General features: G+C 38.0%; 1 protein-coding gene across 1 annotated transcript in view; it reads left to right on the forward strand.

Moving 5' to 3' along the window:
• LOC111873288 (dynein heavy chain 3, axonemal) overlaps window positions 1-27,782 on the forward strand; it is a 212,089-nt gene that overhangs the window by 138,726 nt on the left and 45,581 nt on the right. The window contains exons 51-59 of the mRNA XM_033755038.1: window positions 1,521-1,722; window positions 3,682-3,840; window positions 5,446-5,594; window positions 7,737-7,973; window positions 11,226-11,417; window positions 12,763-12,924; window positions 17,941-18,077; window positions 21,287-21,461; window positions 23,903-24,109. Of these exons, the coding sequence (XP_033610929.1) occupies window positions 1,521-1,722; window positions 3,682-3,840; window positions 5,446-5,594; window positions 7,737-7,973; window positions 11,226-11,417; window positions 12,763-12,924; window positions 17,941-18,077; window positions 21,287-21,461; window positions 23,903-24,109 (1,620 nt within the window). The remainder of the gene's footprint in view (window positions 1-1,520; window positions 1,723-3,681; window positions 3,841-5,445; window positions 5,595-7,736; window positions 7,974-11,225; window positions 11,418-12,762; window positions 12,925-17,940; window positions 18,078-21,286; window positions 21,462-23,902; window positions 24,110-27,782) is intronic.

Genomic DNA, 27,782 nt, shown 5'->3' on the forward strand with positions numbered 1-27,782 from the left:
TTTTGTTTTCTGGGGCTTATCTGAGGGACCTCTATTTTTGAAGCTAGGATGTTCACTTTCACCAGTACACTGGATAAAATACTGAATACTAAATGTGACAAAAATTCATCCAGCCATTGAGGTGTTAGTGAGGTACACAGCTTTTCATATGTATGTGCATACATGTAGACATACAGCTTCCCAAAAAAAACACTTTTTAATATTCAAGGAAGCTCAGAATGTGTAAATCTGCCAAATTGTTGAGATTGATTGCTTTTTTTTTTTTCCATGAACAGTGCTTCCTCATACATGAGGAATATGAGAAAGTAAGAAGTGGTGGACTCCATATAAATATACAAATTTTCTGAACACATGGCTGTAATGGCATCCTAAATCACTTGTCTATTTAGATTACAATTGCAATGTGGGTTTTTGTGACTGTTTTTTATATTGTAACACGTTTAGTTTACTGAAGACGCCATTCGGATTGTTAATTTGTTTATTTAACAACCTACAAATCTTGGCTACAATTAATTATAACAACGTTTCGGGTTTACACAATTTACAAACCCTATACACAAATCAATTCACTCTGTCACGATTCACTCGTTACAATTCAGTTCAACTCATAATTTGCCGCTGGCTAGATTCCAACTCAACTCGTAGGCTGCTGCCTTGAGAACTGTCACTGCGGCAGCTGATACACTTTTACTTGTTCACTGCTGACTGGAGAACTGTTCACTGCTGACTTGAGAACTCGTTCACTGATGACTTGAGAACTCACTTCGGCGGCTGATACACTTTTACCCGTTCACTGTTGATTGGAGAACTGTCTTCGGCCGCTGATACACTTTAACTTGTTCACTGCTGACTGGAGAACTCGCTTCGGCGGCTGATACATGTATAACTTACTCCGGCGGCTGTGTAGTTCCCTTATATAGTTGCAGCGCCCGCCTGTTATGCAATGGGTACCGCTGTTGCCTGTTACCCGTGTCACAGCTGCGTTGCGTGTTATATCACTGCGGGGAGTGGAGCGGGGTGTTGACTCGCCTATTACCATAGTAACGACAGCGCTACGATGCCGCCACGTACCGCTGGAGAGGGAGGGGCCCTCTGTTGTGCAACATGTCACAATGTTTTGACCTGTTTTATTTTTAAACATATTACATGCAAGTAGCGTTTTTTTCAGAGAAGGCAAAGGCAACTTTGTTAGGCATTGATGACTGTCACCAGTGGCTGCACAATTCTTCTAACTCCCAGTACAACATACCAGCTTTGTCTTGCCAACAACGGTATTTTTCAGGAACATAATAACTGTAGTTGATGAAGGATTGCTGTATGCCTCTTTCACTAGATACATTAGGTGAAACTTATTTACAGGATCAAAAATATAGTGAAGTATGATGGCAAATCCGAGACATGAATGTTTTGAATTGTGTGGTGACCCACCAATGGGTTACTTTGACACAGACAGGTTAAGAATTTAATTTAGAGAAGAATTCTGTAATATGTGGGTTGTTAATTAAAATTTTTACCTACAGGAACTTATGACTGGCTGGAACAAGTTGTGCACAAAACTTGGCATTCCTTGTGCTGATAACTTCTCACTGATAGCAACACTTGGTGAACCTGTTGTTATTAGAGCATGGAATATTGCTGGACTTCCTGTTGACAGTTTCTCTGTTGATAACGGCATCATAGCCTTCAGTACTCATAGATGGCCATTAATGATTGATCCACAAGGTAAATCCACGGTAGACGATAGAAGGGAACCGAAAACTAATGAAACACATGTAAAGTCCAGATGAAGCATAATATTTTCTCCATTCTTAATCTATTATTTCCTACTTTAAAAGGTACATTATATGGCCTGGAATCATATGTAAATTGCCTGAGGATAACATTATTTTTAAATGGTCACTAGGTAAGACTTGTGGGGTAGATCTTATACATACATTTTATCCACAAGTGAAAGGCATAAGAAAAGCTATCCCTGTAACAGGCCATGGAGGCCCATAGGGTTGTGAGAGGTTGAGGCTCCTACATTTTCTAGACAATTGGCTCACAGGTGGCATTGAGGTTGTCATCCTTATGCGCTGGCCACCCTTTAGCCCCCAGGAAGATAACTGGTACTCATTTCTGTTATAAGCTGAGTCAACCCCAGGGCCATAGTGATGCTGGAAGGATTAGGCCAATTGAAAAATCAAGTGACCTACAAATGTTGGGCTTTCCAAGGACTTTTCTCTCCCTTTGTTCCCTACTTCAAGGACACAAGACCTTAATGATTTCTCATATGAGCCCTATGAAAATCTTGTGTCCTATCTCTCTGATGACTCTTATCGTTCCATTCTCTAAAGACGATATGCTGTTGGCCTTTTGGCTGTGACTGTCTATCCAGCACCCTCCAGTGCTGAGTAAGATGTCCTGAGCGGCCTCTGTAGTCTAGGGGTAACGTTCCCACCTCATGACTCAAGGTACGCGGGTTCAAACCCAGCGGAGGTCGTGGAATTTTTAAGGGCGGAAAAATTCAGGGACTCCTCCTCCAGGAGGGACTTCAAGCCTTGGGTCCCGTGTTGTAGATTTACGGCACGTAAAGGATCCTCATGTCTCTAGGAGACCTCTGAGCAAAATTTGGCAAAATGTTTCCTGCCCAAGTAGTTTCCAATGCCTCCGGTAAATGGGGAAGTTATCGGGTACCAATGCCAGTAGAGGGCCGACCTCGCTGGCAGAAAGGGGAGATAGCGGGCACCAGTATCGGTAGGGTATGGCGACAGTAGAAATTAAAGGGGGACGTACAATAGACTATTAGTCGTGGTGCATGGGGAAACCCACCCCCTCTATACGGAATAACTGAAGATGTCCTGAGTTTAAGGTCCTTAATCAGTCTCAGCAGCTCATCAGGACTCATCTCCACCTTGTCCTTTTTCCTAAGAGCCACCTTAACTGCTTGGAGAGGTTTCAACCATCAGCTGCCCTCAGCTTGACTCCTGAGCCCAGCCTATGATTATCTGCGGCTTTTGCCCACCACTGACCCAACACTTGATAAGCAGCTTCCTCCAGCCTGAAGGTTCTTAGGTGTCCCATGAAACAGCCCTCCAAATTCTTCAAAGATGAGATATTGTACATCCTCTGTGATCTAATCAGGTTAATTTTCCACAGCATAGCTATCTTTATATTAGCCAAGGTCCAGCTTCTCAGCATTTTTAGAGGATTGACTCCTTCCATAAGGAAGTAAAAATCTTTTCTATCAATAAATATAAAATATGAATTTTAAAATTAGTTTTCAACATCCAAATTTTTTAGTCACCCATTTCAAACTGCAGGTTTGCTTGAGTGTCCTCACTCGCCTCTACTCCTCCTTCAGTCTACCAAAAATTTGCAATGAAATGTATGCTGTTATCTTATGTTTTGAATCCTTTGCACCTTTACTTTCACAGCATGTCCCATTTGTAATCCCCCAATATATATTTCTTAAATTCTCTGTACATTGAAAGTCAGAAGACCCAGATCTTGAGACTCTTCATTGGGAATTACTTATTTAAGAGATTGCAGCATGTATGCCTATAAATGCACGTTATGTAATTGAGGCAAAATTGTTTCTTTGTCATATGGATGATTTGCTAAAAGAGGTTTATAAGATGGTGGCTTTTGATTATAGTATATTTCTTTTAAAGCATTTTATTGTAATTTATTCTTTTTCAGGTCAGGCTAATAAATGGGTTAAAAACATGGAAAAGGGAAGCAGATTACAAGTAATCAAGTTAACTGATACAAATTACATTCAAGTCATGGAAAATGCCATTCAGATTGGGCTACCAGTAATTTTGGAAAATATTTCAGAAGAAATCGATGCTGTGCTTGGTAAGGAATGCAAATTCCAGCCCTCATCATCGTAGAATAATTTATTTATTATGTAGAGACTTTTTGGCCTCAAATGTATGTTATAATTATAAATATATTTAAACATAAAAAAATGGATACAACAAGGCGCTTTCCTAGTTTTCTTTGTATATGCTACAAAGAACATTGTCCTGATGGTCTAGGCAGTGTGCATGAATGACCTGATTACAACCATGAAATGTAAGAACGCAGGACACAGGGAAATCCTTTATGTAAAAGTTAAATAAAAGGCATTAAATTGTTAAAGGTTTTTACCTCAGAGTAAAATGTTTTCACAAAATATATACGATCTCTTTGCCCCTTTGTTTTGACACAGTGCCTAAGCTTCAATTATGTGGGATATAGATTGCACATTTACCCTTGTTTCTGATTGTAGAGTTTAGAAAAATAATATAGGAAAGCTTTGATTTTTAAAATCAGTGGTGGAGTGTTGGTTTTCAGAAGTTTTAATCAAATCGCGAGGCAGGGGCAGGGGGTCATAAAAATATTGATAATTGACCAAGAACATCATACAGCAACTATGCAAGTCTGATTTAAACTTTAAAAATGTGAGGAATAAAATAGGAAATAAATGTAAACTGAGAAGTACTGGTTAGAAACTACTGAGCTGATCTAATTTTAATTAGACCGTATGCTTCAGTTCGTTGCAATGACCTTTTTCAATAAAGTATATATTACAGGGTTACTGAAGTTCAGATGTTTTCTAATTCTTGAAGAATATTCTTGTCATATGTCATTCATAATCACTTATTGAGACTCTCCCAAGTCTGTGTGCTGCATAGGTGAGTAGGGATCTTCTCCAGAACATAAATGAACGTTCAACAGATGTACCAGTTGTTTGAATGTTTGATAAAAGGGCTGATAATTTGGTGGCTTCTGGTACTGCTGTACTCAGATTTGAAGTGAGTAAATATTTCAGCAATCTGACATGTTACTTTGTAAACATTCTACCAATGATAAAAAATAGAAAATTTAGTTTTCAGAAGAAGAGGTTCAAAATACCATCTGCATGATTTCAATAATGATTCGTAAACATTAGTAGTATTTGAAATTCTTGAAGCCCAGAAAGGGAAAAAATTTGTAGTGTGAAAATTTTGGGATATTGATTGGTCCACTGTCCTTTCACAATGTCAATATTTCACATTACAGCCAGCAACAAGAATTTTTTTCGATTATTAATCATTTCAATATGTTGTCTCTCAGCTGGGAATTATTAGTGTTCTATGTGTCACTGTGAGCTGCTCTCATTTTCTGATCAAACTCTTACACAATTATTACATTTCTCTTTCCAAAAATTTGGAAATTCTTCCACTTTTTTAGCATGGTAACTGATATCATTACTTTTAGCTTCCATGCCTATGAAAAGCATTTTGGTTTGCAGATGTACTCCTGAAAATACTATAAGATAAAAATTGAAGCCAAAATCTTGAAAAATATCATAATATCCTTGGGCAGAAATCCCACTGTTGCTTGCAAGCTCTGTGAGCACCAAGCAGTTGAGGTGTGTTAACATTCCTCATTTCGATAACATAGTGTCTGGAAAAATTAGTTTGTGTAAATTTACAGAGCCAGTTCTGGTGAAGCAGATTTACAGGCAAGGAGGTGTGGATATGATTCGACTGGGTGATAGAATACTGGAATATTCACCTGATTTCCGATTTTACATCACAACAAGACTGCGCAACCCGCACTATCGCCCTGAAATTGCAGTGAAGGTAAATTTGTTAGCTAAATGGATTAATGACCATTTGAAATTGAAATATTTTTAGGTAACTAACTACTAGTACTTTGAATTACATAACCCAGAGGTATGAGTGACATCATCTCTAATGTTCTTGTATTTACTTATTGCAACCTCATCAATTTTGTCTTCCAGATATCCCCTCTTTTTATTCCTGAAATGTCTGCTGGTTTTGCATCTTATATTGTTCACATTATCCCCATTTATTTCACTTGGATCCTGTAACCACCAGAGGACCCACCAAACATACTTCGGACTTGCTTGCACATAGAAAATAATATAAAGATTGTTGCCTGTCAGTGACAGTAACATGTTTACTGCTGTTACCTAGCAATTGTCACCTCCTTCGTCTTTTGTTTCTTATACTTAATATTCTCTCTTTGGTCTGCTCTGATATATTAGGTAGATGTTCAGAATAGACAATAATTAGTCTCCATCTGAGAAGGAGGAGGAGGAGGTCTGCTACTCTGTTAAGTCAGAGTGCTTATGCTGAAAGGCTGACCACTCCTCTCGTTGAAGAGGAGACCCTGTTTCTAAAACACATAAATGTCTAGGAGAGAACAAAAGTCTTTTAGCTGTTACACTTAGTGTTCTCACATCGGTCTGATCCAATGCATTATGCAGATATTCAGCACAAATAATATTCAGCCTCTGTCTGTGAGAGAGAGTGAATGAGGAAGTCCATTGCTTTGCTCAGTCAGAGTCTGCGAAGACAATCGCTACTCTTGTTGAAGAAAAGACCCCATTGCCTAGTGGTGATAAGGTGGGGACACACAGGCACAGAGACACACAAACAGGAAAAAATCATATAAGCCTACTTTAGGAAAGCATGCTAAAAAAGCGAAAATATGGTAAATGCTTAACCCAAGGAAGCCAGTATTGTTCCATAAAATTTGAAGCACTAAAGCATATGCAACAAAGTAAATGACATTAGACCACTGAAATAACTGTCAGAAAAGTCACAATGGAAGTATTCTACAAAAGAAATTAATAACAAAAACACCATTATGTCTAAGGGCACAGAAGACAAAGTGTGCAGTGCAGTGCAGTGCAGTGCAGTGATCTCCCCAATAACAAAAATGTTGCTTGATGATGGTTCATGTGTGGCCAAAACATGTTGCAACAAGGAATGAATGTGTAAGTTTAATGACACTTAAAGTATTTAACAAGCACTTTTAGTGTATTTTATGTAAGGTTATTGTTCCATTATAGACTGTATACTTGCAGTCTAAAAATGATCACATCTGAAGTCTTAATTACTTATTTAGAATTCTTGGAGTAAGATATAAGATATGGGCTGCACCATAGCTCCAGTGGTTAGTCACTGGCTTCCCACCGCGGCGGCCCGGGTTCAATCCCGTGTCTGGTCAAGTTGGATTTGTAGTGGACAAAGTAGCACTGGGGCTGGTTTTCTCCAAGTACTTCGGTTTTCCCTGCCAAATTTTCATTCCACCAAATTCTCCATCATCATACTCACCAGGGGCAGGCTACAATAGGCCAATCAGTGGGTGCCATGCCAAGTGGACCCAGTTGGACTCCACCCCCCACTAAGCAAAATGATATAGGATATGCTTTCATTTCTTCATAATATCCCTCAAAGATATGATCTTTGTCTTTTGTGTCCCATTTTGTTCACAATTTTCTTGGAACATATGCAAAAAGTGTGCCCCCAAAAACTCTGAGGTGACACAGCCTGTTTGTTGTGTTGTGACGGTCAATAAAGAGTTGTATATTGGGTAACCTAAATTGCAGCATTTATTTCACACAGTGGAAGAAGGATTTCACAACAAAATAACCACTAGAACACCCACACATCCTTCGTCTTGTACCCCTTAGGCCATAACCTGCTGTGGGTTTTAGTTTTAATACAAGGTAAAAAGAAAAAAAAAATCTCCACAGGTAGCAGAAATGTTTACATGATTCTTTTTCACTACAGAAAAGAAAATCTACATGTTTATGAGGTGTGCAGACATAACAATACAAAAATTATTAATACAGGATTGCCAACTGACACAACTGGCATAGTTATTGGATTACTCTACAATATTACAAACAAATCTCATTCAGAGATGTTGCTATGATTAGGCATTAAAGTTGAATGACCTCTGTTAAACAGGTAACATTACTTAACTTCATAATTACTCCACAAGGGCTTCAGGACCAGCTGTTAGGCATTGTGGTGGCGAAAGAACGACCTGATCTGGAGGAGAAGAAGAATGAAATCATTATTGAAAGTGCCAGTAACAAGAGGCAGCTTAAGGATATTGAAGATAAAATTCTAGACGTTCTTTCCGCATCTAAGGGAAATATACTAGAGGATGAAACAGCATTACAAATCTTGTCTTCATCAAAAGTATGTTATAATCGAATTGCTAAATATTGAAACACTACTGTAAATACCACTTTGCAAACAAAGTCACAGAAAAAAAATATAAGAAGACCCAGTCTTTTTAGCACCTTCCTTCTGTATACATATGTGCACATACACATTTCTTCTTCTTCTTCTTTCACCATCATCATCATCATCTACTTCAAGGTAGGCTTTTATTAGCCCATTTTGTCCCAAACAATATCCTCCAATTTTATTTTCAGTTGTCCAGCATTTCTTTGTCTGTCTGGTTGGTAATTTTTGGGTCAGTCTTGAAAGTCCATTCTTAAGATGTGATTATGCCACTTCTTTTTAGTCTTGGAATCTTTCTACCAAAGCATATATTTATAATGCATTGCATCTTGTTGCACTGCATACATGGTCTATAAGTGCATACACAGTCCTATCTTAAAAAGTGCATTTCTGCTGTTTCAGTTTTCCTCCTTGTGGATCTATTCAGAGCCTAGTTTTCACACCCATACATGAGCAAAGGAGCTGGAATTGCCTTATGAAATTTAACCTCTGTATGCTCTCTAGGTTTATTTTTATCGTTTCTTGTGTTGTTTCACACGACTGTTGAAATCTAGAAACCTTGAAATCTTCAAGGTCTTTATCATAGCTGTGGGGTATGTTGCAGCCCAGGTAATCAAAATTCTCAACGTTTTCCATAGTTCTATCATTTATTACAATTTTTATCTCACTGGACATTTACATTGAAACCCACAACTTTTGTTTGTTGAAATATTCCAGGTTGTAATTATTTGTTATTATTCGTAGCTGATGAGTAGCTGTTTTTAAATCATACTCAGAGTCTGAAAATATGACTTCATTGTCAGCACACACAAAAACACCTGTACATGTGCATCTCTGTGTGTGTGTGTGTGTGTGTGTGTGTGTGTGCGTGTGCAGTTTTTAGCAATGAATTTTCAAGCACTGATGCTTAGAAAAATATCACTTATGTAGCATGTCATAAGTGAGTAACAATCTTTTGTTTCAGAGTGTTATGTGTATTCTGTGAGTACTGATAATATTTTAATGTATGTACAAGCGTTGGATAAAAAGTGGTGGCAACACTTGTAACATGAAAGATGTGCGTCAGGTGTCACTAGTGCCATCTGTAGCTGATAGCAGAAGTTCAGTTGAAGTAGTGCAGTGAGTGGCTCTGGTTGTGTTTCATTGAGTTGCATTGTGCATCATCTTGAAGTGCAGAAGCCCAGTTCAAGCACCCTAGCAACATGTTTACAAAACAAGAACAACGCTCCTGGATAAAAATTGAAGTTGCACGAGGTCATAGTGCACAGAACTGTTATCAGGGACTGCAATAAACATGTGACGATGCTGCTTTACCATATCGCACAGTGACACGATGGGTGAAATTGTTCAGTGAAGGGAGGGCTTCCATTCAGGACGACCCCATGTTGACAACCACACAATTCAGCTTCTTGCTTCTTTGCTGGATGTCGATCATCGATGGGCTGGGTGGGAGTTAGCTGCTGAGGTAGGCATATGTCACAAAACCATGGTATGCATTCTGCACAATATTCTTGGATACCGCAAAATTGCAGCGCATTGGGTACCCCATACAATGTCCAAGGTGCAACAATGGCAACGTTATGCAATTGCACAGGACTTGTTGGACCAGTACCAGAGGGAAAGTGATGACTTCCGTGGAAGGGTTGTCACTCTGGATGAAACTTGGGCTCGCTCATATGAACCACACTTGAAACAACAATCAAATGAATGGAAGCATCCTGGCTCTCCTCATCCAAAGAAAGTGCGCCCTACACAGAGTAATGTGAAGGCAATGTTCATTGTGGCATATGACATTGATGGAGTGATACTGCACTACACTGTACCTCAACAACAGACAGTAAACACTGCCTATGACTGCAATTTCTTGTGTAATCATCTTCGTCCAGCACTCAGGAGAAAACGACGATACTTGTTGGCAACGAACCCCATCATCCTTCATGACAATGCAAGGGCTCATACTGCTGATGTTGTCAAGGATCTCCTTCACCGCTGGTGATGGGAGATACTGCAACATCCGCCGTTCTCACCCAATATGAGTCCTTGCGATTATGACCTCTTTGCCAATATGAAAGAACCATTGCCAGGGAGACATTACCACCCAAGAAAGAAGATTATTTGTGCTGTAGGGCAGTCACTGCTGAACAGCAACAGAAGTGGACGCACTGTTGATGTACAACGCCTTCCACAAATTTGGCAGAAGGTGGAATACATGGGGGACGATTATATTGAAGGAATGTAAATGGGTTTACCTCAGGTAATAAAGTCATTTCAGAACTATAGAGGTGTTGCCACCAATTTTTATCTGACCTATGTATATGAAGTGCTGTTAGTACTTATCGTGGTCTATAACCTAATTTATGGAGATTTTGACAGTTTCTTTCTGTTATAAAATGTGCACATGGGAGATATCCATATAGAATTGTTCAATATAATCATGTCAAGAACTTTAGTGTGTAACTAAGAGGACAACACAAATGAACATTTGAAAAATCTGTGATATGATGGCAGTATACATCTGAATCCACTTTTTTCTTACCTATGACATGCATCAAAGAAAACATTTATGCTGCAGAAGTACAAGATTTCAAAGAACTTGCTCAATTATGTCCTGGTAGCTGCAACTGACATTAGAGGCCAACCTGGGAAACTAGATCATGTCAAGGGATCCTTTCATTGTCACGGTGAAGCATGCATTTGAGCTGGAAGAGGTAACATTGGGCAGTTCTTCTGAAGAAAAATGTAGAACTCTTTATGAGTCTGCACTATATGAGCAGAATTATATATGATGAATATAATGTAACATTAAAAGTCAAAAAGAGCCAGTAACTTCAGAATTTTTGGTTAACATCCATTATAAGTAAAAGTAATAATTAGAGATGTTAAGTGTAAATAACTAAATATACAAATGAATGATAATAGTTCAGTTTTCTTAAAAAGTGGTAAAATAGCATAACTCGGCAAGGATGATGAATCTAACAGTGTACAAGTATTTGCATTTTCTATTCCAGATTATCTTCCCAACAGCTCCCTAAAGTTTGACCATATGAATCTGAATCACCCTGTATATGCTGGACAGTAGATGTTATCTGTGTTTCAGTTTTGTTCACCACAATGCAGCAATAATGTAGTTAAAATACCAGGGTAGTAATATTGTGCATGTATTCAAATAACAAATTGTTCCATTTGCTGTATGTTATTATTTAGCTGTTGTCTGAAGAGATTAAAGCCAAGCAGGAGATAGCTGCAAAAGCAGAGAAGGAAATCGATGGGGCTAGAAATGAGTACAAGCCTGTATCCAAACATTCATCTATATTATTTTTCTGCATATCTGAACTGGCAAACATAGACCCCATGTATCAGTATTCCCTCATATGGTTCTTACATCTGTACACACAGGTGAGTCATGGCTACATTAGGGAATTACAGTCAGTACTTGACATTAATATAATAATATATTCTCAAGTGTTGAGTATATGTCACGCTACAGATAACTTCATGCCGTCTTGGATGTAGCAAATTTATTGAACACACACTTTCACAATTACATCACTACTGCCATCTGCAGTATCACAAATACTTCTCCTGTAGTCATTTCCATTCACTCGATACAACTCGACTCGGCTACTGCTAGACTGCAACTGACTGGTTACTCCGGTAATTCTCTTGTTATGTAGCTTCCACACTGACAACACAGAAAACAGTTATGTGATAGCTACCACTGTTGCGTAACGTCGTGTTAACATGCGTTGCTGGGGAACACTGCTGAGAGTTGTTTATTGCTGCGTAGTAACCGCAGTGTCCCCTGTTACATCACCTCGGGGGAGGGGGGGGTGGAGCGTTGACTGGCCTGTTATGTTAGCAGCGGCAGTTGCTCCGATGCTGTTACGTCACCGCTGGAAGGGGACGTTTACCGAGCGTTACGCCATCCATGTCACATGTGTATGACATGTTAATGACACATGTGAATGACTGTGTGTAAATAGATTATGTGTGAAAGCATAATACATTAAAGCATGTGACTTTTTTGTACACACAACAGTCAATAATCACTGACTCTGGGGTATGTGAAAGAGACTTTCAAACTGTAGTAACACTAGGAAGATTTACATGATGAACAAGGGACTATGTGGAGTACATTGACCACAGATGCTGATTATCCCACTTATTAACTGCAGCAAAATAAATGATCCACTAACTCTGAATTAACGTTGCTCGTACCTTCCAGTCCTATGTTAGCATGCATATGCTTTTGCAGACATATACATATTAGAACCTTCATAGATCAGTAAAGGTACTCACATACAATTTAAACCTCATAATATTATATCGTAACATTCTGTTGCACATTGCTTATTATTCAACAAATGTCACTGGTTAACCATCTTACATGGTCTAGATGCACAACATAACAGGAGGAGACACCAAGCATTGTAAAATACATGAGCGCATAGATGGAACTACACGTTGAACATTAGGAGCACAAAATGAAAGCACAGCAGTTTCCACCAACAATTTTTAAGCAACTGATGATGACCAAGGTCGGTCAAATAAGGAATGAAATACACATTGTATGTATGTAAGTTTTTGAAGGATGCTTGCACATAGGACAGTGAACCAGTGTCAGTTTGTTGAATAAAAATTTAAACCTCATTTTAGTATTTGCTTTTCCTTTACTTCACTTATTTCCCTGAATTATTAATCCCAACTGTCATTTTTAATTATAAGTTTCTGTTCTTTTCAGTCAATCAGTAACAGTGAAAAGTCACCAGTGTTAAGTGAGCGATTGGAGAGCCTAAACAATCACTTCACTCTCAGCATTTACCGAAATGTATGTCGGTCTCTTTTTGAAAAGGATAAACTAACATTTTCCTTTGTATTGTGCATTGAAATTCTTCGTGCGAAGGTAAGATGCTTATAGTACCCAGATCAATACACAAACTTAAAACATATACTTAGTAGCTATAAATGTTAACATAATTCAATACTATAAACGCCCCTTCTTAGCGCCCTTCCGCTTGCGGCTCCGTCTGAATAGTAGCTATAAATGTTAACATAATTCAATACTATAAACGCCCCTTCTTAGCGCCCTTCCGCTTGCGGCTCCGTCTGAATAGTGGTGCAGGGAGTAGGAGTCGATGGCGATTGGCCCCTCTGCTCCGATGACCACTTTGACGCTGCCCTACCTGGTGTTGCCGCTTCTGAAGTTGCTAGGTCATAGCTGGTTTTGGTTTGACCCAGCTCCACCGCTTCTTCCTTCCATTGAGATTATTGGGGGTTGGATTTCATGATGGGATCTGATAGTATGGGAGCCAGCAAACAGCTAGAGACTGTTTACAATTCTTAGTAAAGGGGGGGAAGGACTGAGCATGTGAAAGCTGATGGTGGGTTTGACTAGCTAGTGGAGATGAGTCTCTCTTCAGGTCGGATACAAGTCAGGCTCAGACAAGTGAGGGTGAAGCACGTCTAATCAACACAATTCACTGTACCACCACAACACTTTATTGTTGTTCTTCTTAGAGACACTTGGCTGTGTAAATTCTCACAATCTGATTTAGTTTCCACTTACAAGCAACTGGTGTTACACTTACACAAAAATGCACTCGATCAGCTCAATTTATAACCCCTCTTATGGATGAAGCTAAATCTCAATATGAGTCGTTATGAGCAAAATTTTATACTTTTTAGAATTATCTTTTAGCACGTGGGATGCAGGGTTTGCCGCCACCAAGTTCGGAAGTTGATAGACGACTAAAATCTTAGACCAAACTCTCTGCTGAGTCAGAGGTCCTAACTGAATTGTATCTGCCTATTCACCTCTCCTCCTAATTTCCCTGATAGACTGATTCAAATAAGGGGAGTTGGCTTAATTTTTGGTTTTGGCCAATGACAGATTGTTTTTAGGGGAATTTCGCCCTAAAAGACAAAACAGCGAAATTGACAGCGATGCAACTTATGAGGGATCACTAATGATCTCCTAGCACTCCCACTTTTGACTTACGGCTGGTAGAAACTGTCACTTCTCGAATTTTCAAAGTGGCTTGCTGCTGTAAGTCTAATTCTCAATTTCTAAAGAAACTCAGTATGGTTTCTTGAAGTATCATTTTCTGCCCTTTTGGAAAATAACACCAGATGCTTGGACACTAGGACTAGCAGATGTCCTTGTCCGCGCAGGTTTGGTCTATCTGCTCATCTCCTATTCCTTGTTCTTAAAGTGTATCTTAAACCTTTGTTTCTTCATAAATTCTTATTATTAACTCCATCAGCTACTGAAGTAAAAAAAGGGGGGGGGAAGTATTTCAATGGTGCGGTTACAATACTCACATAAAAATTTCGCTTGTCACATACCTAATGTTATGCTAGAAATTACAAAATTTCTATCAATACATACAGTATATAATAACTTCCATTCACTATTTTTAAATGTAGTCGATTAGGCACTAAGAATTTTTCAAATATCGATGTACATGTATTCATTGAACAGTGTATTGTTTGAGCATTATAATTAAATTTTAAAGAAGAGAGACCCATGAGATAACCCTGGACAAGATGGTTCAGACAGGTACTAGAAAGGATCAGTAAGAGATGAAGGTGCTGGCAAGATATAGGAGAAAAAATAATTCTGGGAGGATTGAATAGATTGGAGACTTTTTTTCCATTGACCTATATAGGACAGAAACCATTTTAGAAGAAATAAGATTTAATGGGCTAATATTTCATAGAATTATTCTGTATTACAGTCCTCTTATGTAAATCACATATATGCTTTATTTAATTATTCAGTGATTGATTCACTATTTTTAAATGTAATTGATTAGGCACTAAGAATTTTTCAAGGTGATTTCATTGTATATGAATAACACATGCTATAGCAACAGTGAACCATAGTCATAAAGATTGTTTCTGGCTTCACTCGGCTGGACTGATGTTCCTGTTTTGTGTCAGTTGTGAATAAGTACTTTCTCTATACATATGTACATTGCAGCTGCCACATCATTTATATAAGTGGTTTAAGACAAATTTGCTTTCAATAAATATTAATAAAACTCATAGTATGCCGTTTAAAACCAAAAATAAACTCACAACTGACGTAGATATTGTTTGTAACAATCGTCCAGTAACCACTGTGTCAAATATTAAGTTTCTTGGTATTAAGATGCTAGGTATAATTCGCAGTATCACATTTAACTATTCAACCCTTGGATGCATGTTCATTTTATATTTTACTTTAGTTAGATCCAAGGTTGAATACGCTTCAGTAGTTTGGAATTCCATTACGTCAACTGATGCAAACAAACTAGAACGCATTCAGCAGAAATTTACGGCTCTCTGTTTTAAACGTTTTTTTCCTCAAGTAGATTACTGTTACGATTTTGCTTTAGAACAATTGAAATTGCACACCTTGCATAAGAGGAGATATCACCTTGATGCGCTCTTCCTTATTCAAGTTTATCGTGGTTCTGTATTTTGCCCTTCTGCTTTGGAAATTGTCGGCCTTCGGGTCCCTGTTCTATATATCCGAGATTTTCATATGTTCAATGTCTGTTCTGTTAGTAAAAATTGCCCCTCTGCTAGATGCGCTTCTGCTGCTAATGTTGTCTGTAGAAACGTTGACGTCTTTGGACCAAAAACTCTGTTGATGAAACATATCNGGAATGTATAATCCCAAAACTTACCTCAGCATGTTATATGATGAGAAGTATTAAACCATACTTGCCTCTAAAAACTTTGAAAACAATTTACTACTCTTATTTTGGCTCTGTTATGAACTATGGTCTTTGCTTTTGGGGAGTCTCGCCTCATAGTATAAAAGTATTTAGAATGCAGAAGAAGATAATTAGAATTATGATCGGCTGTAATAGTAGAGTTTCATGTAGAGATCTCTTTCGGAAATTGGAAATTTTGCCTTTGGCTTCACAGTATATTTTTTCACTCATGCTCTTTGTGGTTAATAATAAAAGTCTCTTTATTCCAAATTCACTAAATCATAATATAAATACAAGACATATTACAAATTTCTATCAACCCATAGCAAATTTTACGGTATATCAAAAGGGAGTGTATTATATGGGCATAAAAATTTATAATAATCTTCCTTCTTATATAAAAGAAGAGTCACTCAACCCTAAGAAGTTCAAAATTTGTTTAAAGCGTTTTCTTTATCTTCATCATTTTTATTCTGTGGAAGAATATTTCCAATATAAATCATTATAAGTTAATGATTATGCATTCACTAGAATCACCTGTAGATCATCCAATCTTTTATTAGTATTATTCTAGTCATTATTCTATTATTCTAGTCTAGTCATTTAAGCAATTTCTGTGATATGTTCAAACTGACATTGTTTAAATTTAAACTGCATGTTTTATTAAATTAACTTATATGACTGGAATCTATTTGATTCTACATGTTTTGTTTCAATTTTTGTATTTTATACTTTTTTATTTATGTACTTAGTTCTTGCTCTATTAATTCTAAGAATAATCACTGTATGGACATGTCCTATATCTCACTTGTATTGTGGATCCATGGAACGAAAAATAAATGAATGAATGAATGAATGAACATCATGAAATGGCTGATATTACAGAAGAACTGTGCATCATGTCCTATATGAAACTTGGTAACCTGGTCACAGGAATCTATGAAGTGCCTAAATCTGCATTTAGAAGAAAACTCTTAGCCGTACTATGACATAAGTGGTTTGCTTGAAATGAAATTGGCACAAATTTGATTGCAGATGATCCAGTTCTGGCTGTCTGACATTATTGCACACTAGGGAAAATATTTGTTCCTGCCTACTGAAAAATTCATATTGACAGACAGAAGAAGAGGCTTATGTTTTATTTGGATATTCTGTAATACCTAAGATGTAGAATTTTATAAGAATGACTGGGAAAATGGGGGATAGGGTCAAGGATGTTACGTATTGATTATGTGCTGACTTACTTGATTCTTGTCATAAGAGTCTTCTTGATAAATATTACATTTCAGTGGTTTTGCACCTACCTTATTCACTAAATTTAGAACCTTGTGGCTATTTCCTCCCCCAAACATCAAAAGTATCCAAAAAGTGACAGGATCACTGAAACTATTGTATTCACAAAGAAAACAAATGAAGAGGTATGAGGAATGTGATATCATTATAGTCTGGCACAAAATTGTCTGCAACCATTTATCACCATGAGAACCTCAAATCTCATGCATGCAATTATGATTTACTTTATTGTCAAAGCAGAAACATCAGTCCCAGACTTTTGTGATCTGTTCTCATATTGACAATTGCACAGTTTTTTAAAGATGTTATTAACCATCTTCATGGAGCGGAGTCCTTGAAAGGTGTTTATCCAACCAAGATCTACCCTCTCTTTTATGAAACATGAGGGTTTATTACCATGTTGACAAGGACCCACCACTGCACCCTATCAGTTAATTCAATCCACACTTCATTCCTGTAAGGTGGTGTTAAGATGAAATGAATAATATATTCTTTAGCATCATGTTGTTCTAGTCAATATGTTTGAGAAAAAAAAAATATATATGTAGGAAACAGTTCTTCTTGGTATACAGTAATACACTGAGTTGTGCAACATTGTTGTCAGTGAACCTTGACTCAGGCCTACCATTGCCTACATTAATGTTTTTAGCATTAATTTAATTCAACCCCTAAAGCAAGGACATTTTTCAATAAAACTTAGAAATAAATTCCAACATTGTAAGACTTGTAATGTGCAGCCTTGATGGTTTCTATATTCTGATTCAAGTTATTCATAGAGTCTTTGGATGCATGACTGTTTGTAATATATCTGTGGATCCAAAATAGATTTAGTTTGAGTAGTAATTAGGCTAAGTTTGTGACTGATGATTTTTCATAGTACATTTAAACATGGCAATGTAGAATATTTCTGTTTCTTTCTTCAGAAACAAATTGATGAAGATGAGTGGACATTTCTTCTCACTGGAGGCATAACATCAGATAATCCACACCCAAATCCTGCACCAGATTGGTTGTCAGATAAGTCCTGGTCTGAAGTTGTTCGTGCATCTGATTTGACATCGTTAGTATTCTACACAGTTTCACCCTAATTTTCTGGCAAAATTTTTATTCCTAGTCTGCTAATTCATTTCATTCCTAAAGCTAATTGTCTTTATAGTGACATAATTACTATTTCATGGTTATGGTGCTATTCACAAAACTTAACATGATTTTTTACTGTTTCCTGTACATCGTGTATTCAAGAAAGTATTGTGATCATAAAAAAATAGATCTGAATGCTTTGACATTTGTAGGTTTTGAGCATCCCTGAATACAAAAAGTTGCTGTTGGAATACCACCTCTCTGTCTGTCTGCACGGATGTGCATTTAGCAAGTGCTTGAACAGTTGGACACAATTTATTCATATTCATTATGTAAGAGTTATCTCTAATAGGCCATTGCCTAGTGAATATGAGTATGTATTTTAGCTCCAAAAGTAGGGTCCTTTCAAGGAAAAAAATTTAGATTTTTTCAAAAATGGCTCAAGCAATTTTGATTTCATTTTTGTAATTTATATAAACCATCTCCATAAATAAGAGTACAGAGATCATTCCATTGGGTTCTGCCAAGAAATAAATTCTTTCATTTCCAAGGTAAAATAACCCAGGTCAATCATACATGAGAAAGTGTCCAACGTCTGATTTTTTAATAATGAAAATGCCTGACTTGACAGGATTTCCATACTGCATAAGTATCCAGCTTTGAGAAGGTATGCTGCAGTCTTCAAATTGCTTTTGTGAGTGGCACACCAATTGCCCTCCAAGCAGACCTGATCAGTTGATGCCTGTTGCCCAGTCTGCGATGGACAAAACCATTGCTGGTCATGTTTCCTCAGTACTCTATCATGTTTTTCTATCATCCATCAATCTAATCTCCCTGTTCTAGCCTCAGATGTGTTTGACACATCACAAGTATATCATCTGTATAAATAAAAATGTAAATGTTCGTTTGTTCAAATTCTTAAATCCCCGAAAGTTCTTCACCGATTGCTTTGAAATTTTGACACAACGTTGCATTCAAATATGCGCATGTTTTTATATGCCTATTATATAGATGTCACACCTGTGACAGGTAAAAATATGCCTCTTTTGAAAAACGGCGCCATCTGTCGGACGTAAAAATAACACACGCAATACTAAATATTTTACGATTCCATTTCACTGTTTCTGATTGCATTGTTAAATTGGATTTTCATAGATTTCGATTTATTTTCATTTTGATTTAATTATTTTGTGTGACATTGCATTGGAATTGAGCTGTGTCATTTACCATAGTGTTCATTTCGTGAGTATAGTTTATTTTTTTCTTCTTTCATTGTTTTTCATTTCGTTTTCTTAACTGTTTTCCTTATTTTTCAGTGCAATTGACGGTGGAATTGAGCTGTGTCGATTGATCTGCATTTGAATTGAAATATTTCGTTAGTATTTTTTTTTTGTTTCTTCTTTGTTTTCCGGTTTGTGTTCTTTCCTTTTTTAATGTTTTGCAATTTTATATGTTTTTGTTATAACTTTCTTTCTTCTTCTTCAGTGCAATCAATCTGCTTTAGTTCATCCAAATAATGCCTCGCAGAAGATCAAATTTAGGTCATCGTACTCACTGAGCAGAAGCAGTGCGACAAGTAATTGCAAATTGAACTTGGGCAGAACGGGCATCAGCAAATGAGCGAAACAGGCAAAGAATGGCTCAAATATGTGCCAAGGAAGCAGCAGAGCGACGTGCAGCCAAGACTTGAGGATGCACGGTTGCGAGCAGGGTGATCGCGTTCTGCAGCTTCAGATCTGCTTCGTTCTCAACAGAATGAATGTGACAGGCTAAGAGTGGCTGAAAGACATCAACGAGAAACAGCAGATCGGCTTCAAACACGACTCCATGCTCAGCAATCACGAGATTACAGTCGCCTTGCATTCCGGTACGGCCCAGCTGAGAATTATAGTTTGAGCCGGCATGTTCTCATCGGCACTATGACTGAAGTGTGTCCTTATTTCAAGGCTCTGAAATTTAATGGAGAAATGAAAGGAATTGGCATTTGCAATCGCCATCAACAAAGCTCAGGGCCAGTCTTTAGAATTGTGCGGTTTAGATCTAGACACGGATTGCTTCTCACATGGACAATTATATGTTGCGTGTTCTAGAGTCGGCGAACTAGACAATCTCTATATCTGCACAGACAATGGAACAACAAAAGCTATTGTATACCCACAAGCATTGTGAAATTAAACATATTAGAAACGTGCGCTTTCTCTTTTCTTTCTTTTCCATTTAACCAGACTGAGCCACAGCAACGCGTGGCCGGGTACAGCTAGTAATTAATAAATTACAAATAAATCAGTTAGTTCCATGGTAATAACTCACATTTGAGATGGCTATAATAGAATGACCAGATCGTGCACCGAAAATATTTTTTGTTTTATATGTGGCACTCAGCAACCACACATTTGCAACTGATATTGACAGTCCATCCTCTTGGGAAGATGTTTTGTACTCCTGGCACAAACAAATTTCTTGCAGTAATTTGCTGTTCCTACTCAATTTTTCAAAATGGATTTGTGTTTCCTCCATTTTTCAAAATACAGCAGAAATGTGTTATAAAAGAAACTAACTGCTTCATTGAATTCTTTATTGCTATGATAATCTTCAAAATCTGATGACAGTGACATAAGGTATGAGGTGTGATAACTTTCATCATCTTATTTTTTTTTATCATTTTCTTCTCTGAAATGTCAAGTTCTTCACCTACTTCACAACCTGAAATATTGTCAGTTCATTTTCTTTAATTGCAGAAAGCTCTTAATTGACTCATTGAGAAATAAAACAGAAATTGGATGTCTGGTCACCCTAAGCTATAAAGTGTGCTGTTCTTAAACTAAGTTTATAGTTTCTTCATGACAGTGTGACATATTATTTAAGACTATTATTACGGACATTTTCCATTGCCCCAGTTTAATAAAACCTCTATGTATTGAAATCTAGTTCTGTGTCTATCTTCAGACGAACATGATCTGACTGTGGTTTAAGATTAGCTTTATCCTTAGACCCAGTGGATCGGTTTTCCTTTCAGGCCCTATTCATCAGAGCCAGTTCTTAAGCTGCAGTGCTCTTAACAATGTGAGATGATGGACAAAGTCCAAAATAATAATCTTACTTTTTTTCAAAAGTCATGATATTCTGTTAGCTACACTTTGGGGCTTGAGTCAAAATGCTGAAAATGATAATTCTAATCCTGTTTGTAAGGCTTAAAGAACTGAAGACCTCAATCAAGAGCAATATTACTGCTTGGAAAGCATATTACAATGCCATCAGTCCTCAAGATGCCAAGTGTCCAACACCTTTTGACACAGTTCAAGATCTTACCAAACTTGTGGTGTTACGGTGTTTACGTCCAGACAAGATTGTGCCTGCTGTTCAGGTATTTGGAACTCATGTTGTCTTATGTTTTGGAGAGAAATGAAACAAAGAATTTCTTAAATATGTAGATACCTGTAAATTCCATGATGAGTATTGCCTGTGATGGATTTAGTAGTCACTCAGTCAGTCAGTAGGTATGTGGTGCATAAATTTTAAAATGACAGAAATGAAAGGAATACTGAAGTGTTCCAAGATCTTCTATCTCTCCCATCAGAGGTGTGATCCTAGATAGAGTGAAGATGAATTAGAATGTAATATTGCATTTTTTAAATATAAAGCAAGAACGTGTAAAATTTTATTACAGTATGTACATTGTGATAATGATCATTACCCATTATCTGGAGTTTAGTTTGTCTAGAATATTTCAGAAGCTGGCCTTATCTATTTGGGTATGAATATTGATATGAGAGGAACAACTTACAGTCACCCCAAACACTCAGAGCTCTATTGGATCCACTGTACATGCTCAGTGTTCCTTGGGCTCTTTAAGAGGCTCAACTACAGCTGGAGTAAAAGCTCTCTTAATATCCATCAGTTCTGCCCCTGCAGAGTTAAAAGTCATGAATCTATGCCTAATTAAATGACACAGTGACATACTATCTTATTTTCTTGAACTGCTGGCAGTGGGGTATCCTAGCTGCCCTTTGTCATTCACTGACAGGGACAGCTGAGCCTCCACCACTGATCCCAGCTGGATCTGCAACACAGCTCCAGCCAAGCCCTCAGTTCTACTGAGAAGAGGCTTTCTCTTCCTGGCCTACTTCTTCTGCTGGTCACATCTTTTATTCTCCTTCACAGACAGGCTGCTCACAACCTTCAGGAAACCTCTTTCAGGCTTATCCTCATGGGCCCTTCATTACAGCTTCTGAGAGATCATACCTACTTCTTCTCAGCAGCAACGGAAGCCAACAACTGGGCCCTCCAATGAGAGAGGAGAACCTTCTCTCAGATATCTGTGGCCACCGACTCTCATTTATTCACAGGTATAGCAGAGCATTCACCACTGGTCCCTGCTGGACCTATGTCTGAGCTCCAGCCAAGGCCTCAGTTTATTTGAAAAGAACAACCCTTTACCTAGCCCACTTCTTCCCTTGTCTGTCAAATTTTTTGTAGTAGGTTATTTACCCCTATCAAGTGACCTCTTACAGACTTGGCCTCAGTAGACCCTCAGCAGGGTGCCTGAGAGATTTGACTGTCTCTTGATGCAGTAGAAGAGCACTTGATCTAGCACCTTAGCCGTTCAGATCAAGGAGAGAAATCTCACAGATCACCAAGAGCTGGGACAGCTGAGCCATAACTGAGGACCATCCAAGGCTTCAGCCACCAAGAATGTAACCCCGCCCAGCCCACTTCCTCAGCTAACCTGTCCATTTCTAGCTCTTGATGGTCAGATTACTCACTGTAATCAAAAGACCTCTTTCACCCTGACTCTTGGTAGAATGTTTACCAGAACCTGAGAGTGTTGTTCTCCATGACAGCAGAAGACCCAGCCACTGTGCCCTCTGATGCAGGGAATGGAAGATCAGTATCCTATTTAGAGGGTCCCAGACTGCAAGTTATGTGCCCACCAAACCTGACAAGTACTAAGAGGCCAATACTGAAGTGGTGAAGCTCTTGGTTGTTATGAACTCTGAAAACTTTTCTTTCTCTTGAACTACTGAGACCGAGATATCTCCACCCGCCCTCTGTCTTATGCCGATAAGGATAGCAAGGTCCTGCCGCTGGTCCCAGTTGGACATACATGTGAGCTCTGAGTTTCTCTTAGAAAACAATGCTAAACTTAACCTTCTTTGATAGTTTCTCCCATTCATTTTCTTGGGCAGATTTGTTACCCTTGTTGGAAGTCCTCTGTCTGTTTCTTGCTCAGTGGACCCTTATCTTCAGCTTACTGAGCATGATAACAAAGGCTTACTATCATTAACAGGCCACACTGAGTAGGTATTTCCTCTCCATCCTTGACTTCTTATGAAGATGGAAGCAGTCAGCTCTGAAACCTTGTAGAGATAACAAACACCAGACATGGATTCACTCATTCATTCATTTCCTTTATTTTCCATATATCCATACAGGTAACAAACCTAGGATGTGGAAATGGTCCCTTTGAAAATAGATATATCAAGATACATATACAAAATTACATGAGTCACATAATCAGTGATGGTCAGGGGATCAGATGTGAAACTGAATGATAAGATTTTATTGAATGTCCGGAGACCATTCTTATATCATTATATTACATCCCTAGTAACTCTAAGTGTTGTAACAAAGAAAACTGAGTGCACCTGAAATTAATAATAAAGTTACAGTACTTACAGCTGTGTGAGATCACATTAACGATAAGAACTAAAGCTGAAGCTTAATGGAGTTCCTCAAAGAAATTATGTCATTATGTATGTGTATAAAAAAAATATTCAGTAATCCAATGTATTTAATTCTTTTCAGTACCACATAGCACAGCACATGGGTAAAACCTATATAGAGCCTCCACCCTTTGATCTGCTGGACTCTTACAAGGACTCCAATTGCTGCTCTCCTCTTATCATAATCCTCTCCCCTGGTGCTGACCCAATGGCAGGATTGCTGAAGTTTGCTGGAGACCAAGATTATAAGGCTAGACAGCTGCAAACATTATCACTTGGACAAGGCCAGGTATGGCTTAAAGCATAGCCTTGTTCTACAGACTAGGCAATAATTGGTAGGCTGTTTGATTAAAGTTATATAACACTTGCAGGATATACATCAGGTCAAAGATAATAAGGAAAAGGAAATAAAATATTTAGTATGATTGTGCCACCTATGAACATAGAACTTTAAAATTATATGCAGTAGGAATTCGTTGTTGGTCAGATCAAATAGTAACGCACATAGCGTCATTGGCCTAATTGGTTCACTGACAAGGAAGCGGTTAACTTTGGCATCCAGTGGACTTCCAGGCTTTTCATGATTTTAGGCATATGTCATGAAATGCATATGCTATCAGATATTTTGTAGCTTTTAACAAATATGAGAAAATTGTATAATTATTGAATTTGATATATTAAATGCTTTCCGCATTGTAAATTCATAATTAACTTTAAGCAAAGTGCAAAGTAAAGATTAACTGAACAGAGAAGATGAAATTTAATATAATGAGGAATTTTATGATTTTCACTCTTCTGAGTATTTTTGGGTATTTGCTTTAAGGAATTTGATTGGCTGGACATGTAGGTCATACAAAATTATAGTGTGGAGACCTCTTTCAAAGTGGTGACTACTGAGACTGTGATGAAAGTTAGAATATGATATTAAAATGGATCTGAAATATGTATGTTTAAAGAGAGTGGATTGTTTGTGATCAGTCTAGTGGTGACTGGTTGTATGTTATTTAACAAAACATGACATTGTTTTGGTTATATAACATCGATTTTGTTGAAGATATTATTATGTGCACTGAACTGGATATGGGAAGGAAACAGGCATGTTTCAAGGTTCTGCCCCTTTATTCAGCTGGAGAGAACAAAAAAAAACGTAGACAACCTCAGTTAGAGAAGTCCATATCTTAATCAGTACCTAAGTCAGGTGGCTGCTACACACAGATCAGAAATGTTACTGTGTGTGTTAAATTCTTGTGGGCTTTTGTATTATGAGCTTTGAGTCTTCAAGTTCTACTATGAGAAAGATATCTAGTCAGTTACTTAGTTATTGCCATGACATCTCTGTAGTTCCATATTAATATACCCAAGAATCACACTGTTTGGATACATGTCTCCCTTATTTTAATCTGTATCCTGAAATGCTTGTTATATTTTACAAACTCAAACCTCAGAAGTTCTTCCTCAGTAGTATGCTTGGAAAAGTGATGTGGCTTTGTTGTTATATCAGCCTACATGGAACTTCTTAGAGGGGGCAGGAATTTTGATATGCCTTTGAAGCCATTACTGAACTGGTTCAAAATAGGTAGTAAGTACAAGGTCCAACAATTTAATTCCCAGAATGGTCACAGAAAACTCATGTACCCAAGCACATTTGGACACGTTCCAACTTGCGTTTATATGAGCCACAGAGCTAATGAGTCATTTATTCCCAAGCAGCAGAGGAAGTAGTACGTGTCCGTGGTATACTGTTTGCCAGAAAAATGAGTGACGAGAATCTGGAGCAGCAGATATACATCAAATTTAATGTGACAATTGGTAAAAGTGCTAGTGAAAAGTTAGCCCTATTAACAGTGGCTTATGGTGAATGTGCTATGAAGAAATGAGTGTTTTTGAATGGCACAGACAGTTCAAGGAAGGCAAGAAATGTGCAAGATGACCCAAGAAGTGGGCAGCCAAAAATGCAAAGGACAGCTGCAAATGTGGACAGAGTATGAACCTTGGTGCACTCAGATTGAAGATTAATAATAATAGCAGAAGAATTTAATATGAAGAAGGAAACAGTGCAACAGATTATTACAGAGGATTTGGGAATGAGAAAAATGTCCGCAAAGATAGTGCCTCAGATCTTGACAAATGACCAGAAACATCAGCTTCGCATTTCATCTGATGTTTTATGCAATGCAGAGATGTTTGATAGGGTCATTACCGGTGATAAAACTCGTTGTTTTCGATATGACTTGGAAACAAAATGCCAGAGCATGCTGTGAAAACACAGAATTCACCTCGGCCGAAAAAACTCTTATATCTCGCTCCAGTTAAAGACCATGCTTGTGTGTATCTTTGATCACAAGGGATAGTTCACTATGAATTCATTGCACAGGACAAATGGTGAATCAACAGTGTTATTTTGAAGTGCTAACAAGGTTACTGGAATCTGTTTGGAGGAAAATACCCAAACTCTGGCCTGACAAGTGGATTCTCCACTATGACAGTGCTCCTGTGCATGATATATTAAGGGTTTATAAGTTTCTGGCTAAGAAATCCATTACAAAAATGGACTGTCCACCTTATTTACCTGACTTAGCCCCCTGTGATTTTTGGAACTTTCCAAAATTAAAAAATGCCCTAAAGGGACAGAGATTTGCTGACATTACTAACATCCAGTGCAACATGACAATGTTACTGCAAGGTATTGCAGAAAATGATTTTCAAGGTTGTTTCTGGCAGTGGTACCATTGTCTCTCAAAATGCTTAACTCCACAAGGAGACTATTTTGAAGGTGACAGCAGCTGCTACTGCACATATAAGCAAATTTTGCTTTCATGGGACCATTCCAGGAATTAAATTGTCACACCTTTTACTCCAAAGAAAGAAGGAAATTGTGAAGAGGATGGTAGGAAATTTATTTAATAAATGTTTTTGGCATGGTGGGTTGAAGATGAAGGGGACCTATGGCAAACACTAGGTCTTCGTATTGATTGAGCAATGATCATAGCTCAATCAATACGAAGACACACACACGTCCAACATTACAACACCCACAGCCAAAAAGGGAACACGCATCACGAGACACGATACACATGGCATATAAGAGGAACGACTCCCATAGTGGAGGAACCATGCGCGGGTTTTGAATTGGGACAGATAAGATGAATATCTTAACAAGATTTTAGTATACAAAATATTTATTATAACTGACGAATATTTTAAAATACTTTTTAAATAATTTTACATTGACATAATGGCATGCAGTGCAATAGATTAGTGTAAATGGAGCACCTGATGATGGCACTATGGTGCCGAAACATGTTGTGAAGTGACAGGTAAAAGTGGATGCACTGCAAGACGGACACTGTATATATATCATGGATGAAAATCAGCGCAACAGGACGCTAAAATACAACATTATAACAATTACCAATGTCATTAGAAGCTCCATTTTCATCTTAGTGTATATTTAGCCTGCATTTTAGCTGTAGTCATTCTCACTGAAATTAATATTTGATAAATGCTGCTGTAACCTCTGTTATTCATGTTTTAACTGTTATAGTGGCATCACTTTTAATGTACTACTTAACCCCAAAGAAAGTAGTCTGAGGTAATGAGACTGGGTAAACTTGGAACCCAAGAATCAGTCCTCCTCTACCCATCCTTTCATTTAGAAGCCAGACATTCAGTGATTGTTGCATCATCTTCAGTAATATGTTTTGTCATACTTGTATATATATAGTGTGACATGTTGCGAAATCCGAGGCCCCCCCCCACACCAGCAGTGAAGCGGTGGGTGAGTCAGCGCTCCCCTCCCACCCCTCAGCGGTAACGTAACGCTCGCGGTAATAGGCGAGTAATCACCCCGCAATGCGCAACGCGCGGTGACGTCACGAGCGGAGCCGAAGAGAGCCGAGCGGAGCCGAAGATAGCCGAGCCCCGTAACCTGGCAACTACGCAATGCTAATCAACAGCGGTGA

The sequence above is a fragment of the Cryptotermes secundus genome, unplaced genomic scaffold (assembly GCF_002891405.2).
Source record: "Cryptotermes secundus unplaced genomic scaffold, Csec_1.0 scaffold131, whole genome shotgun sequence".
NCBI classification, from domain to species: Eukaryota; Metazoa; Arthropoda; class Insecta; order Blattodea; family Kalotermitidae; genus Cryptotermes; species Cryptotermes secundus.